The 14839-nt window shown below is 46.4% G+C and overlaps 1 protein-coding gene across 1 annotated transcript in view; it reads left to right on the top strand.

The window, feature by feature from the left end:
• ryr1b (ryanodine receptor 1b (skeletal)) overlaps positions 1-14839 on the top strand; it is a 68817-nt gene that overhangs the window by 11601 nt on the left and 42377 nt on the right. Inside the window, exons 5-43 of the mRNA XM_076281897.1 lie at positions 1650-1724; positions 1929-2007; positions 2113-2225; positions 2362-2461; positions 2595-2688; positions 2853-2927; positions 3049-3205; positions 3362-3526; positions 3717-3838; positions 4034-4220; positions 4432-4567; positions 4684-4779; positions 4902-5020; positions 5098-5231; positions 5345-5586; positions 5688-5880; positions 6070-6286; positions 6472-6576; positions 6714-6817; positions 6980-7063; positions 7236-7395; positions 7566-7713; positions 7815-8020; positions 8150-8324; positions 8546-8754; positions 8850-9199; positions 9352-9487; positions 9708-9868; positions 9998-10163; positions 10270-10356; positions 10472-10698; positions 11185-11629; positions 11953-12510; positions 12621-12821; positions 12942-13053; positions 13142-13285; positions 13826-14099; positions 14441-14558; positions 14662-14794. Of these exons, the coding sequence (XP_076138012.1) occupies positions 1650-1724; positions 1929-2007; positions 2113-2225; positions 2362-2461; positions 2595-2688; positions 2853-2927; positions 3049-3205; positions 3362-3526; positions 3717-3838; positions 4034-4220; positions 4432-4567; positions 4684-4779; positions 4902-5020; positions 5098-5231; positions 5345-5586; positions 5688-5880; positions 6070-6286; positions 6472-6576; positions 6714-6817; positions 6980-7063; positions 7236-7395; positions 7566-7713; positions 7815-8020; positions 8150-8324; positions 8546-8754; positions 8850-9199; positions 9352-9487; positions 9708-9868; positions 9998-10163; positions 10270-10356; positions 10472-10698; positions 11185-11629; positions 11953-12510; positions 12621-12821; positions 12942-13053; positions 13142-13285; positions 13826-14099; positions 14441-14558; positions 14662-14794 (6607 nt within the window). The remainder of the gene's footprint in view (positions 1-1649; positions 1725-1928; positions 2008-2112; positions 2226-2361; positions 2462-2594; positions 2689-2852; positions 2928-3048; positions 3206-3361; positions 3527-3716; positions 3839-4033; positions 4221-4431; positions 4568-4683; positions 4780-4901; positions 5021-5097; positions 5232-5344; positions 5587-5687; positions 5881-6069; positions 6287-6471; positions 6577-6713; positions 6818-6979; positions 7064-7235; positions 7396-7565; positions 7714-7814; positions 8021-8149; positions 8325-8545; positions 8755-8849; positions 9200-9351; positions 9488-9707; positions 9869-9997; positions 10164-10269; positions 10357-10471; positions 10699-11184; positions 11630-11952; positions 12511-12620; positions 12822-12941; positions 13054-13141; positions 13286-13825; positions 14100-14440; positions 14559-14661; positions 14795-14839) is intronic.

The raw sequence follows: 14839 nt of genomic DNA on the forward strand, positions 1-14839 counted from the left end.
CGCACACTCCGTCACACCAGTGCAACTGGCAGATATTGATCCTAGTATTACATGCATTACTTCTGAACAAATCTGAGTACACGCTCAGAGCGTTTTATTGGAGAGGGCGGTCTGTGCCTGTTAAGTGGAATAAAGTAACTCCCCCTCCCCCCAGAATATATCTGCTGTTTCACCCTCTCTCGTCTCTCCCAACCCAAATACTCATCTACCTTGGCACGCTCATTCTGTGCCGTCAACAATGACTTCATTTCATGCAGCACTATTGCCATGTTATTAACATCACCTCTCTTTTGTCTGATGTTGTCTTTCCATTCCATCATTTCCACTAATGACATCTCGTGCATCTCACTCCATTAATCCTCTCTTCCCATGGCGGTTACTCACCTCTGTATCTTGACACTGACACCTTCTCTTCCTTCCCTGGTTCACTTTTCTCTCTCTATTCCAGCATGTCCATACCTCCTCTTTCCAAATGTCATTCCTTCAGTCCATTTTGTCCTTCTTTGTTCAGTGTAGATTCCCTTCCCATAGCTAATTTCAAACATAGAGAAAGACCGCAGTAGTCCTCACTGACCCAGATCGTCCCAGGCAACAAAGACCATAAGCGTTTGACATAATGAAAACGGAACACATTATGTTAGTCTCCGTTGTCTGCATTAGCGTTCCACACCTACCTTTGTAATGGGGGGCTTTTGCCTGCGCCGTGGCCTTCTCTGCCGGAAGGCTAGGATGAGAATAGCATGGCATGAGGCCTAGGGGAGAGTCCCTTCACATTTCAGCGGTGGGAGTTGGCGGGTAGGGTGGGAGCAGACATCATGCACCTGGTGCGCTCGCTTAGTCTATCAGATGCTTGTTTTTTTTCTCGCTCTTTCTCTCGCGCTCTCTCTTACACACACATATGCGCGCACACTCGCACACAAACACAGAGCCAGCGCTAATGTGGACAGATGAGTAATGGGCTAACACACTGACCAGTTGTCCATGTACAGTCCTGGATTATGTTTGCTTAACACCCTCAGAACCATTGGCCTGCCCTCTGAAATATGAGCATCTCTCATGCCACTTGATAATAGTGTTAGATGGAAGTGGTGATGGTGATGATGATGATTATGATGATAATCCCCCCAATAACAGCTCTGATTAACTGTGTTTTCTCATTTATAAAACACAACTGGATATTGAGAAAAGGTAAGGGAACTCAAGGTGTGCTGTTTCACACTGGCAGACTGTGTGGTCAAACCAACTTGATGTGCCCCTTGGTTTGATGTGCCCTTGTGGTATTGTTTTCCATGCACTTGTCCATTTAATCTGGCGTTGCTTGTCTTGTGATACTGTAACCAAATTTGCCATTACTACACTTGAATGTTCTCCGGGGTAAAGAGATGCTGAGTCCACTCCACTGCAGGATCTCTTTGCCTTCCCATGGTGCCGTGTATTTGTATTTGGTTGTTGTCACTGTTGATATTATTTTTTCCGCCATCTTCACAGAAGAAAAATGACTCCACTCCAAACATTTGGATGTTGGGTGGAGGTGGATTGTGACCACCACTGTCCTCTGGCCCCAAAACAAGGGACAGCCTATTTCATAGACATTGAGAAGTAATGGTGGTAGCAGTTGTAAACCCTCTTCTCTATTTTTGTTTCTTCAGTCATCGCAAGGAGGAGGCAATCGGACACTCCTTTATGGCCACGCCATCCTGCTGAGGCACTATCATTCTGCCATGGTGAGTACATGGAGCATTCAGCCATCTTCTCTCCATTCTGCCCTTAATGACTGATTTTTCTCTCTCTTGAATGTTCTTTTTTATCATACAGCCCCAATTCATGTAAAGGTCTTGGTTTAATAGGAAAAGAATAGTCAGACAAATTGAACAGTGCTAACATGTGTGCCATCAATGTGTCTTTCTACCCTTTTTTGCAAACTCCAGTACCTCAGTTGCTTGACCACATCACGCTCACTCACAGATAAGCTGGCCTTTGATGTGGGCCTGCAGGAAGACTCCACAGGTACCGTCCTTCCATACCTTAAGAACCGACCCCACCGGGATAAAAGTTTTCAACTGAAGGTTTGATCATTTTTGTCTTTAACACTCTGCTCTGTATTCCCCTCAGGTGAGGCATGTTGGTGGACCATCCACCCTGCTTCCAAACAGAGGTCAGAGGGTGAGAAGGTCAGGGTAGGTGACGACCTCATCCTGGTCAGTGTGTCATCCGAGAGATACCTGGTGAGCCCCAGCCAATCACATATCCACTGAGCAGCTTACTCTGTACTACAGCGGTGTAGGGGATGATGCACACCTTTTTGATCTATATTGTGTGTGTGTGTGTGTGTGTGTGTGTGTCTATTACTTATCACTTCAGCATCTGTCCGTTGCCAGCGGTGACCTCATGGTGGACGCATCCTTCATGCAGACGCTCTGGAACATGAACCCAGTCTGCTCGGGGTGTGAACTTGCAGAGGGTAACGTCCAATTTAGATCCAGTCAAGATTTTAGATCTAGTTGCTAGTCAAGATGAAATCTTCATGTTGCGCTCGTAGCACAGCCAGTGTTATAGCCTAGCACAGTCATTGCCTGCTGTCCTTCCCTCTGTAGGTTACGTAACAGGAGGACAGGTCCTCCGATTGTTCCATGGCCACATGGATGAGTGTTTGGCTATCTCCCCACCTGACCAAGGAGAGGAGCGCAAGTAAGTGACAGCAAGGCCCTAGTCAAAGATGTCATAACCCTCCATTCTTACTTCTGTCTGTAACTCTAAATGGAACTCTGTTGTATTTCAATGTTAGCACTCATTCAGTCCTGAAGGACTTGATACTGAAATCACTGCCCTCTCTCTTTTTGCTCTCTTTCTAGGATTGCTCAATATGAGGGGGGTGCGGTTTGCAGTCAGGCCCGTTCTCTCTGGAGACTGGAGCCTCTGAGAATCAGGTGAGTCCTGCCCCCCCCCCCCCCACCCCTCCAGTTGTGCCATTAACAGACTCCCCCTCCTCAGATGCTGGCATGTTTTTGCTCCATATGTTGAGTTTTGTCCCTTCCTGTGCCTCTGTAGTTGGAGCGGCAGCCACATGAAGTGGGGTCAACCCTTCCGTGTGCGCCACATCACCACGGGACGCTACATGTGCCTGGATGAGGAGAAGGGCATGATGGTGTTGGACCCAGAGCGAGCAAACACAAAAATGTCTGCCTTCTGTTTCAGAGTGACAAAGGTCAAATATCTTAATTGTGTGATCAAAATGCTACTTTGTGTCTTCATTAAATTATCGATATTGACAGTTGTGAGTGTGCTGTTTTTTATTTCGATCCTTCTCGTTTTTCACGTTGCGTCATCTGTGGTTCTATCTCTCTCAATCTATCCCGAGCAGGAGAAAGTGGAAGTGGCAAAGAAGCGTGATGTTGAGGGCATGGGAATACCGGAGATCAAGTATGGCGAGTCTTTGTGCTTTATGCAGCATGTGTCCACAGGACTGTGGCTCACATACGCTGCCCTTGACGCTAAAGCTGCCCGTCTGGGAAACCTCCAGAGAAGGGTAAGGCACCAAACTGATGCTGTCACTATTATCCACTAAGAACCTGTTGTCATTAAGTATTCATACATATCCTAAGCATAACGGTATTGTCAATGTTGCTTTTTTCCCCTACTAGTTGGCTAAATGTGTTTTTATCCATTTTATTTATCTCTGTTTTATTAATCTTCTATCTCTTTTTTCTCATTTCCAGGCTATACTGCACCAGGAAGGTCATATGGACGACGCGGTGTCTTTGTCTCGCTCTCAAGTAGAGGAGTCTCAAGCTGCTAGAATGATCTACAGTACTATAGGCCTCTTTAGAGTTTTCAACAAGTAAATTCTCAAATTCTCAAAAAATCAAAATTTTCAAAAATGTAAAAATGGTCAAACTGTTGTTGTAATTGTATATTATACTGTAATGTTCTGTGGGTGTTTTTGGATTTTAAAAAGCAGTAAATGATGTTCAAACAGTTTTGGTGTTTTATTGTGTGGTAATGGGAGTCTTTCATGTTTCTTTGCTTCTCATAGGGGTTTGGACTCCCTCAGTGGGAAAAACAAATCCCCTGGCAGCGTCTCTCTGCCGCTGGATGCTGTCATCCTCTCCTTGCAGGATCTCATTTTCTACTTCCACCCTCCTGATGAAGAGCTGGAGCACGAGGAGAAACAGACCAAACTGCGATCACTCCGCAACCGCCAGAATCTCTTCCAAGAAGAGGTGCTTTATTGATCATTTGAGTCCATTTATCAACAATTGACTAGACTGACTTCTCAAAGTAAAATATAAAATAAATGTGGATGATTCAGCAGACAAAGTAAGAACAGGGACTGACGCTTTGTTCAATTAATCATTCATCCCCTGTGAATGCCTATACCAAATGCCTTTGCAATTGTTGTAACCATCCTTGTTTGATTTGGTTTGATGTAAGGGTATGATCACCATTGTCCTGGAATGTATCGACCGTTTAAATGTGTACAACACTGCTGCCCACTTCTCTGAGTTTGCTGGTGAAGAGGCTGCAGAGTCATGGAAGGAGATTGTCAACTTGCTCTATGAGCTGCTGGGTACGTCACTGTGTATTCCTGAACTGGGGTTTTCTTCCATTTGCATTCTAAACATGTAGTCCCTGTGACTCTGCAGTGTTTGTTTAAACTAAAGGAATTTCTCCTTTTTTCCATAGCCTCTTTGATCAGGGGAAACCGTTCAAACTGTGCCCTGTTCTGTGATAATCTGGACTGGCTGGTTAGCAAACTGGACCGCCTTGAGGCTTCCTCTGGTAATTCTACTATTTCCTCAATAGTCCCTAGCTGTTACAGTTCTTAAATCCTGACAACCGATGTCTCTCTTTTCTGAAACTCACACGTGACTGGGTTTGTTCTATTTGTTTTTGTTTCTCAGGTATTTTGGAGGTGTTGTATTGCATTCTGATAGAGAGTCCTGAAGTTCTGAACATAATTCAGGAGAACCACATCAAGTCAATCATCTCTCTCTTGGACAAACATGGTCGCAATCATAAGGTCAGAGGATCACACATAGCACTTCATTATAAACACTGACTGTACCCAGCCCATCTCACTGTTCTGTTTCCCTTCAGGTTCTGGATGTGTTGCGCTCTCTCTGTGTGTGTAACGGTGTAGCTGTGAGGTCCAATCAGAACCTCATCACAGAAAATTTGCTTCCTGGTCGTGACCTTCTGCTGCAGACCAACATAGTTAATTATGTAACCAGGTGAAGCACTTCATATTTCTCCAAACAATTTTGCCTTAGTCATTTTGGGTGTTCTTGTCATTGTACTTCATAAGCACCACATGAGCTTATTTTCCTCTCCTCTGCTTCCTCAGTGTTCGACCCAACCTTTTCCTGGGGACGTGTGAGGGATCCACCCAATATAAGAAGTGGTACTTTGAGGTGATGGTGGACTACGTGGAGTCCTTTGTGACTGCACAGGTCTCTCACCTGCGCGTGGGCTGGGCCATGACCGAGGGCTACAGCCCTTACCCTGGTGGTGGAGAAGGCTGGGGAGGCAATGGAGTTGGAGATGATCTTTACTCCTATGGCTTTGATGGCATTCATCTATGGTCTGGTAAGCGTGGTGCTAAAGTAGTTGGAAGTGGACACTAGTTACTACTTTAGCTAATGTTGGTGCTAGGTTGGCATTGGCTAACCCATTTCTTTCTCGTCCAGGACATGTGCCTCGCCAGGTGGCATCTCCTGGACAGCACACGCTGGCAGCCGATGACGTGGTCAGCTGCTGTCTGGACCTGTGTGTTCCAAGCATCTCCTTCCGCATCAACGGCCATCCTGTGCAGGGCATGTTTGAAAACTTCAACTTAGATGGCCTCTTCTTCCCAGTCATCAGCTTCTCAGCGGGAGTGAAGTAAACTCTTTGGACTTATATCTAATGGGCTCATGTCTTGGAGAGTGACTGTTAGTGGGTCTCAAATATACAGTAATGTATTGGCAGATCGTGAGTGGCTGAGGTGGAATCAAATTGTGATACTGCACTGTTGCATGTGAAACACTGGTCCGTGGTCCCTTACTGATCAGGTTGTCCTTTCAACCGCAGGGCACGCTTCCTTTTGGGTGGCCGTCATGGGGACTTCAAGTTCCTGCCTCCCCCAGGATATGCCCCGTGCTACGAAGCCCTGCTTCCCAAAGAGAGGATGCGCATTGAGCCCATTAAAGAGTACAAGCATGACTTTGAGGGTGTGCGCAACCTGTTGGGCCCCACACAGTCCCTCTCACACACCTCCTTCACTCCATGTCCCGTGGACACTGCTCAGGTACCAACATCAGCCGCTGGCATCATCTTTGTCGTCTGAAATCATTCTCAGGATGTTTTAAGGATGTATGCTTTTTAGCTTCCAAGACTTGCAAGTTGCTGTATCAGTTTTCAGCAATACATACATGACATATACTGTATACTGTATAATGTATAATGTATACTAAGCATATTCACTTCTTTCAGATTGTGTTGCCTCCTCACCTGGAGCGAATCCGGGAGAAGCTGGCTGAGAACATCCATGAGCTATGGGCAGTGACGCGCATTGAGCAGGGCTGGACTTACGGAGTGGTGAGTACATATGAAGCAGAAAATAATATATACAGTATTGTTAACTGTTATGATTATGATTAAAAGCTCCTGAACTGGTGGCCATCAGGTCAGTAATTGTTTGAAACTCATTGCTATTCTACTCTTCTCCTCCTCAGTTCAGGGATGATAATAAGAAGCTACACCCCTGCCTCGTGGACTTCCAGAGTTTACCAGAGCCAGAACGGAACTACAACCTCCAGATGTCTGGAGAAACTCTCAAGTGAGTGAAACGCTAGCCATGTTTAATGTGTAACACTCATCATTTCCCTCTTCTAAAGTTCCATTGAAGTGTGATCTCTAGTTTCAATCTCTAGTCTAATCCTCTGTCTGTTCCTCATTGTTCTGACGTGGTCACTGTTTGAATGTGTCCTCTTTTGAACAGAACACTGCTGGCTCTGGGCTGCCACGTAGGCATGGGGGATGAAAAAGCAGAGGAGAATCTGAAGAAGATCAAGCTTCCCAAAACGTACGTGTCTGAAGCTTACAATCATTAACCATTTGCATGAGACAAGTCTCCTTGCATGAGACATGTCAGCATCACGTCTGTTGCTTTCTCTCTCGCTGCTTCTCTTGCATGAGACAAGTCTCCTGTGGACGTCAGCATCACGTCTGTTGCTTTCTCTCTCACTGCTTCACAGTTACGTGATGACGAGTGGATACAAGCCAGGCCCACTGGACCTCAGTCACGTCAAACTGACCCCCAATCAGAACCAGCTGGTAGAGAAGCTAGCAGAAAATGGACACAATGTTTGGGCGAGGGACCGTGTGAGGCAGGGTTGGACCTACAGCATAGTCCAGGTATTTGCCACTTTGGTACCATTCTGCAACGTTTAAAGCACGACCATACTTTTTCTTAATGTTTGGACAATGTGGGCATACAGTATGACTTGAAACATCAAATTATTTGAAACAGTTCATCTTGTTAAAAAGGTTATGACTCTGAATGTAACTATTTGATCTGTCTAAAGGATATAATGAATAAGCGTAACCCTCGTCTGGTGCCTTACAACCTGCTGGACGAGAGAACTAAGAAAACCAACCGTGACAGTGTGAACAATGCTGTTCGCACTCTCATTGGATACGGATACAACATTGAGCCGCCTGACCAGGAGAGCAGTAAGTGTAGAATTTGATATTGTACAATCATGTTTTAATGATGCACAGTGTATCCTCTGAACTGGTTCAGTGCATTTCACTCTGTCCCAAATCTCTTGCAGCTGGTCATGGACTTGATAACTCTCGTGGAGATAAGGTGCGCATCTTCCGTGCCGAGAAAAGCTACGCCGTGACCCAGGGAAAATGGTACTTTGAGTTTGAAGCGGTGACCACGGGTGAGATGAGAGTTGGTTGGGCCAGACCCAATGTCCGGGCAGACACAGAGCTGGGGGCAGATGAGCTGGCCTATGTCTTCAATGGAAGCAGAGTGAGTGCTTCACTCTCACATATTCTTTAGGGCAAATGATCAAAAATCGAAATCCCACTTCTAATGCCTTAACCTGCTAGAAGTCCACATGTGACAGTCTGTAACTCCTGATTCATCTGTCTTACTCAGGCTCAGAAGTGGCACATTGGAAATGAGTCGTTCGGCCGACAGTGGCTATCTGGCGACGTGGTTGGTTGTATGATTGACCTGACAGAGATGAACATCATGTTCACACTGAATGGGGAGATGCTTATCTGTGACTCGGGCTCTGAGATGGCCTTTAAAGACATAGAGATTGGAGAGGGTAAGAGACATGGTGACTACTCTACACTGTTAGTATACAGTCAAATGGGAAAGCATAGAAACACGTGCACCACATATGTAATGCACCTCTTTGAAAATAGAGAAGTAAAGGTAAAAAGACACGTCTATGCAGGCCGAACATGCAGGCCGACATTCAATTACAATCTTACAAAACTACATTTTTGTTCTGTTCATATTTGGACTGTGTCATTTCTTTTGTAGGTTTCATTCCGGTCTGTACACTGGGCTTGTCCCAGGTGGGCCGCATCAACCTTGGTCAGAATGTTAGTAGCCTGCGCTACTTTACCATTTGTGGTCTTCAGGAGGGCTTTGAGCCCTTTGCCATCAACATGAAGAGAGACATCACCATGTGGTTCAGCAAGAGTCTGCCTCAGTTTGTGCCCGTGCCCAATGATCACAATCACATAGAGGTGCAGTAAAGTATGCAGTGCATCCTCTGCTAGCTGCTCTCCAAAGCAAGATATAGAGCACGTGTTATATCTCTCTCTGTTCTCTGTTCTTTTAGGTGTCGAGTGTAGATGGCACAGTAGACAGTGCCCCCTGTCTGAAGATGACTCACAAGACCTTTGGCTCCCAGAATGCCAACACGGACATGATGTTCTTCAGACTGAGCATGCCCGTGGAGTTCCATGAGACCTTCAAGGTTCAAGCGGGCACCACGCCTCTTACCCGAGCCCTCACCATTCCTGAGGATGAGGTGCTGGAGATCGACCCCGACTCTGAGTACGAGCTTCTGAAGAAATCAGCCAGTCGCAAGGAACAGGATGAGAAAGACAAGGAGCCGTCAGTCCCCAAAGACACGGCCAGTGTCAAGGAGAAGGAGGACACTGTCTCAGAGAAAGGAAAGAAGAAGGGGTGAGCAAAGCAGCAATGGCAGCCATGTTAGGATTAGGGCTTTAGACAAGTTGAGCTGTCAGACACTTTTGTAGCTGTATTCTATTTGGCATTGCTACCAGGGTCATGTATTTTCTCTAATTTCCTGTTCTGTTCACTGCCCTGTGCTCTAGTTTCTTGTTCAAGGCGAAGAAAGCTGCTATGAACACCGCAGCGCCTCCTGCTCCTCCACCAACTGTGCCCCGATTGGTGGAGGATGTGGTCCCTGATGAACGAGACGACCCAGAAATCATCCAAAACACCACCACTGTGAGTTACTAATGCCTGTCTGTGTGTGCTGCGGCTAGTCCACTTTGAAAATCTCTGTTTACTCTAAACCTAATCTTCTTAGTGTAATTCTATTCAGGCAATGCGCATGTAAAAATGTAAAGGTTGAGAATGTGTTGTGAAGGTTATTTCTGAGACTTTCATTCAAGTAAGGGTCTTTGCAAAAAACCTTGTGACTGTTGCCCTCTCTGTCTGTTCCCAGTATTACTATTCAGTGCGCGTGTTTGCTGGCCAGGAGCCCGCAGGTGTATGGGTGGGCTGGGTCACCCCTGACTTCCATCAGTATGACCTCAGCTTTGACCTCAGTAAAGTGCGCAACGTCACTTTGACAGTTGGGGACGATAAGGGCAACATTCATGACAGGTGAGGTGAATAAATGGTTTCACATGTTTTGGGATTTTTTAACTGCTCTAGCAGAGGCGTACATCATGTGAAATGGCATACATTGCTCTTTCAGTATGTGTACTCTCGTTTGCTTTGTTCGCCTCTCAGCATGAAGCGCAGTAACTGCTACATGGTATGGGGAGGGGAATTTGGGAGCAGCAACCAGCAAACTCGGTTTAGCCAAGAAGACTTTGTCATTGGCTGCCTGGTTGACCTGGCAACAGGTCTCATGACTTTCACAGGCAATGGTAAAGAGATCAACACCTTCTTCCAGGTGAGCATCAAATGCTTTTGAAGTTAGGATATAGGAGGAAATTGTTTTGATGTTTTATCTTTATGTTTACTTTACTCATCTTGCATTTTGTGGTTCTATGTTTAAGGTGGAACCAAACACCAAACTATTCCCAGCAGTGTTTTCTGTGCCTTCAAGCCAAAACATGCTGCAGTTTGAGCTTGGCAAGCTGAAGGTGTTCACCTTTTCAGTGTCAAATTTCTTTACAGTCTCTTACTAAATGCATATTTTCAAAAGATGTTTTACTTCCATTCAGGTTTCCAGTAACACCTCTTCTTTTGTGGCTTTAGAACATCATGCCCATCTCTGCGGCCATGTTCCGTAGCGATCGCAAGAATCCTGTGCCTCAGTGTCCTCCTCGGCTGAATGTGGAAATGCTGACACCGGTCATCTGGAGTCGCATGCCCAACCACTTCTTGAAGCCAGAGGTGGGCCGTGTGAGCGAGCGACTGGGCTGGATGGTAGAGTGCACGGAGCCCCTCACCATGATGGCTCTGCACATCCCAGAGGAGAACAGGTCAGAACCAGTCGCTGGGCTCCAATTAAGGCCAATCTATGTGCCGCATGTAGGCTTCCATAGTCCTGCGGCAGCAAAATGTTTTAGAATACACCTAGTTTCTATAGCAACTGGTACATTAATGTTACATCTCACTGCAAACAGACACACACCTTGACTATGGCAACACACAACAGAACTCAAACTCATCCAGAACTCAGTAGAACTTTGAGTTAACTTCCAATTAGAGTGTGTGACAACGGCTGTGCTGTTTCAAATAAATGTTGCAGATTTAATATCATATTTTGTCACCTGGACCATAATTTGACCTTTAGAGGAACCATACTGTACGTAATGGAATATGATGATTAAAATGTTGTATGAAGTCTCTATTGGTCATAGAGAAGTTGATGTTGATGTTAGTTCAAGGTATCATAAAATAATGCACCAGCAAAATCTTGACCATGTAACTGAGTATCTTCAAATTGTTTCTCATGTTGCATGTAGGTGTATAGATATCTTGGAGCTGTCGGAGCGTTTGGACCTGTTGAAGTTCCACTACCACACGCTCATGCTCTACTGCGCTGTGTGCGCTCTGGGGAACAATCGCGTGGCCCATGCGCTATGCAGCCATGTAGACGAGTCTCAGCTCTTCTATGCCATTGAAAACACATACCTGCCAGGTCCCTTGCGCAGTGGCTACTACGACCTGTTGATTAGCACCCACTTGGAGTCAGCCAAGCGCAATCGCCTGGGCACCAATAGGGAGTTTATCGTGCCCATGACCGGGGAGACCCTCAGCATTACTCTGTACCCAAGTGAAGACAAGTCCCACGCACTACCTGGCGTAGGCCTCACCACCTGTCTCAGGCCAAAGCTGCACTTCTCTGACATCAACTTTGTGGGCACTGACCCGGACCTCTACACCCTCAGTCCAGTCTTCCCCTTACAGGTACGCATGTTCTAAAACTACTGCACCTACAGTAGCCGCGGTTTATACATTGATTTGGCAACATTTCTTCAGCTATGAGTTTAATACACAGGGGCAGTTAATATGATATTATTATGGGTTTGATATTTTAACTTGCATAAAACACTGCCCTGCGGTTTATACACAGTGCGCCTAATACACAGGAAATTACTGTAAATGTGAATAATGTTAGATGTTATGTTTACTCTGAGAGTAATTATTCTGTGACAGAAATTATGTTTTTTCTATATACACACTACTTTGATTTAATTTGCATGATACATTGGTTTTGATTGTGTTTACAGGACCTTAAGACCAGGGCCCTGAGCATGCTTACAGAGGCTGTGACTGATGGCAGTCAGGCCATGCGTGATCCTGTGGGGGGCAGTGTGGAGTTCCACTTCGTCCCCATCCTGAAGCTGATCAGCACGCTGCTCATCATGGGCATCTTCAATGATGAGGACACTATGCACATCCTCAAAATGATCGACCCAAGTGTGTTCGGCGCCAAGAAGGAGGAAGAGGAGGAAGCAGCCGAAGAGGAGGGAGAAAAGGCAGAGGGAGAGACCAAGGAGGAGGGAGAAGAGGCCAAAGAGGAGGAGGAGAAGGCTGAAGATCTGGCGGACGAAGGGGTCGGTGAAGAGGAGGAGGAGGAGGCAGAGCTGAAGGACTTGGACCAGGAGGAAGGCCTGGAGGAGGAAGAGCAGGAAAAAGCAGAGAAGGCCGAAGAAAAGGTAGATCGAGAGAAGGGGGAGGAGGAGAAGGAAGTGGAGGACACTGGAGAGTCTGAGGCAAAAGAGGAAGAGGAGTGTCCTGAGGAAGGACTTCTTCAAATGACATTACCTGAGTCTGTCAAATTGCAGGTATCGTTTCTCCATCACCAGTGAAATGGCTTTTTTAAAATATTACAGCATGTGATAAGCACTATGGTTCTGTCTATTACTCATCGCATCTCTCTTCGTCTGTCATGTAGATGTGCACCCTGCTGGAGTACTTCTGTGACTGTGAGCTCAGACACAGAGTTGAAGCCATCGTGGCTTTCTCGGATCAGTTTGTGCACAATGTGCAGTCCAACCAGCGTGAGCGCTACAATGAGCTCATGAGAGCGTTCACCATGTCGGCTGCGGAGACCGCTCGCAAAACGCGCGAGTTCCGCTCACCTCCACAGGAACAGGTGCAGCACACTCTTCTGATTCCCTTTCCCATACGATTCAAATGCCACAAAGGTCAAGCATATACTGTATGCCATGAGTTACTTATGAGCTGTGATGGACTTTTCTTTCGTTCTTTTCAGGTGATAATGTTGACTAATTTCAAGCATGGTCCGGAGGAAGAGGAGTGCCCTGTCCCAGAAGATGCTCGGGAAAGTCTTCAGGAGTTCCATAATGACCTGCTAGCCCACTGTGGTCAGTCCTACGACACACTGAGCTCTCCCTTCTTTTTACAACATCCACTGATTACCCAGAGGATTAACGCTCTCTCCCTCTGCCACAGGTGTGCACGTTGAAGAGGAAGAGGAGGAGGAGGAGGTGGACACATCCCTGAGCGGAAGACTCCTGAGTCTGCTGGAGAAGGTGAAGAGCTTGCGCAAGAAGGACGAAGTGGTGGAGGAAGAACCGGAGGAGGAGCCCAAGCCCAGTCAGTGATACATCATTCATCACTTACAGAACAGCATGCCTGAGCATGTGTCTTATGAGAACAGAAGGAACAAGCCACAAGCAATCATTAATCATTCCACAGTCCTCACTGACATGTTCTCACTCCTTATGGCATGCATTTCAGTATTCATTTGAATAATAACACCCTATAGATCCAGCAGAATATAAAGACTGTAGAGCACAAGAGCAGATGCCATTCTGATCCAATCTACCTTGATTAGAGCTTTTTCATTTCCTGCCTTCCAAACTTATACTTCCCCCACCCGTTCTTTCCTCTTCTGGAATCCAGTTGTGGGCATTCTGCCTGCATTTTCTCTCTACAGACTCACAGGGCATCAATAATAATAAAAAATAATTGAGGCACTCCTGTGTGAAACAATAAAGAGCCCTTATGAAATACCCACGGGACATTTGCATTTAATCACTGTTGATACATAAGCTGAACGTATGTATTATGTACGTTGGGGCCAGGCGAGGTCATGTCCAGGTGATAGATGCTTCTCTGTGTTCCTCCCGACAGGCACTCTTCAGGAGCTCATCTCTCACACCATGATCCACTGGGTGCAGGAGTCGTTCATCCAGAACCCAGAGCTGGTGCGGCAAATGTTCAGCCTGCTGCACCGGCAGTACGATGGCCTTGGGGAGCTGATCCGCGCCCTGCCCAAGGCCTACGTCATCAACGCCGTCTCAGTGCAGGACACCATGGAGCTGCTGGAGTGCCTGGGCCAGATCCGCTCCCTTCTCATCGTCCAGATGGGCCCAGAAGAGGAGAGACTCATGATTCAGAGCATTGGGTCAGTGGTCATGGAGGTTTGGATAGTTGAACATGCCCTCATTGGGTCAGTGGTCATGGAGCTGTGGATAGTTGAACATACCCTCATTGAGTCAGTGGTCGTGGATCTGTGGATAGTTGAACATGCCCTTATTGGGTCAGTAGTTGAACATGCCCTCATTGGGTCAGTGGTCATGGACCTGTGGATAGTTGAACATGCCCTCATTGACATGAAATGTGTGTGTGGAAAATGTTGGTAGGCATATTGGTATGCGTTATAATGTATTGGTTGTACAGACCAATGTTTTATACTGGTTGTGCAAAGCTGATGCTGAATCTCATTCACCTTCTCTTGTTTTTCAGAAACATCATGAATAACAAGGTGTTCTACCAACACCCTAACCTGATGAGGGCTTTGGGAATGCATGAAACCGTCATGGAAGTTATGGTCAATGTGCTAGGAGGTGGTGGAGACTCAAAGGTTAGCTCCCTCATGTTGCTTGATGAGTTTGGGCTGTTGTTATACGTTATTGCAGTACGAACTCACCTCACCTCCTCCTTCTGTCTCCCTGGCTTTGTAACAGGAGATTCGATTCCCTCAAATGGTGACCAACTGCTGTCGTTTCCTGTGCTACTTCTGTCGCATTAGTCGTCAGAACCAGCGCTCCATGTTCGACCACCTCTCTTACCTGCTGCAGAACAGTGGCATCGGCTTAGGTGAGAAACATAGTGACAGGCAACAAAAATATGGTAGCACAGATT

This window comes from Alosa pseudoharengus, unplaced genomic scaffold (assembly GCF_046254945.1).
Source record: "Alosa pseudoharengus isolate Yale_2024_CS ecotype anadromous, Long Island Sound unplaced genomic scaffold, YU_APseudo_1.1 YU_APseudo_1.1_scf_13, whole genome shotgun sequence".
NCBI lineage: Eukaryota > Metazoa > Chordata > Actinopteri > Clupeiformes > Clupeidae > Alosa > Alosa pseudoharengus.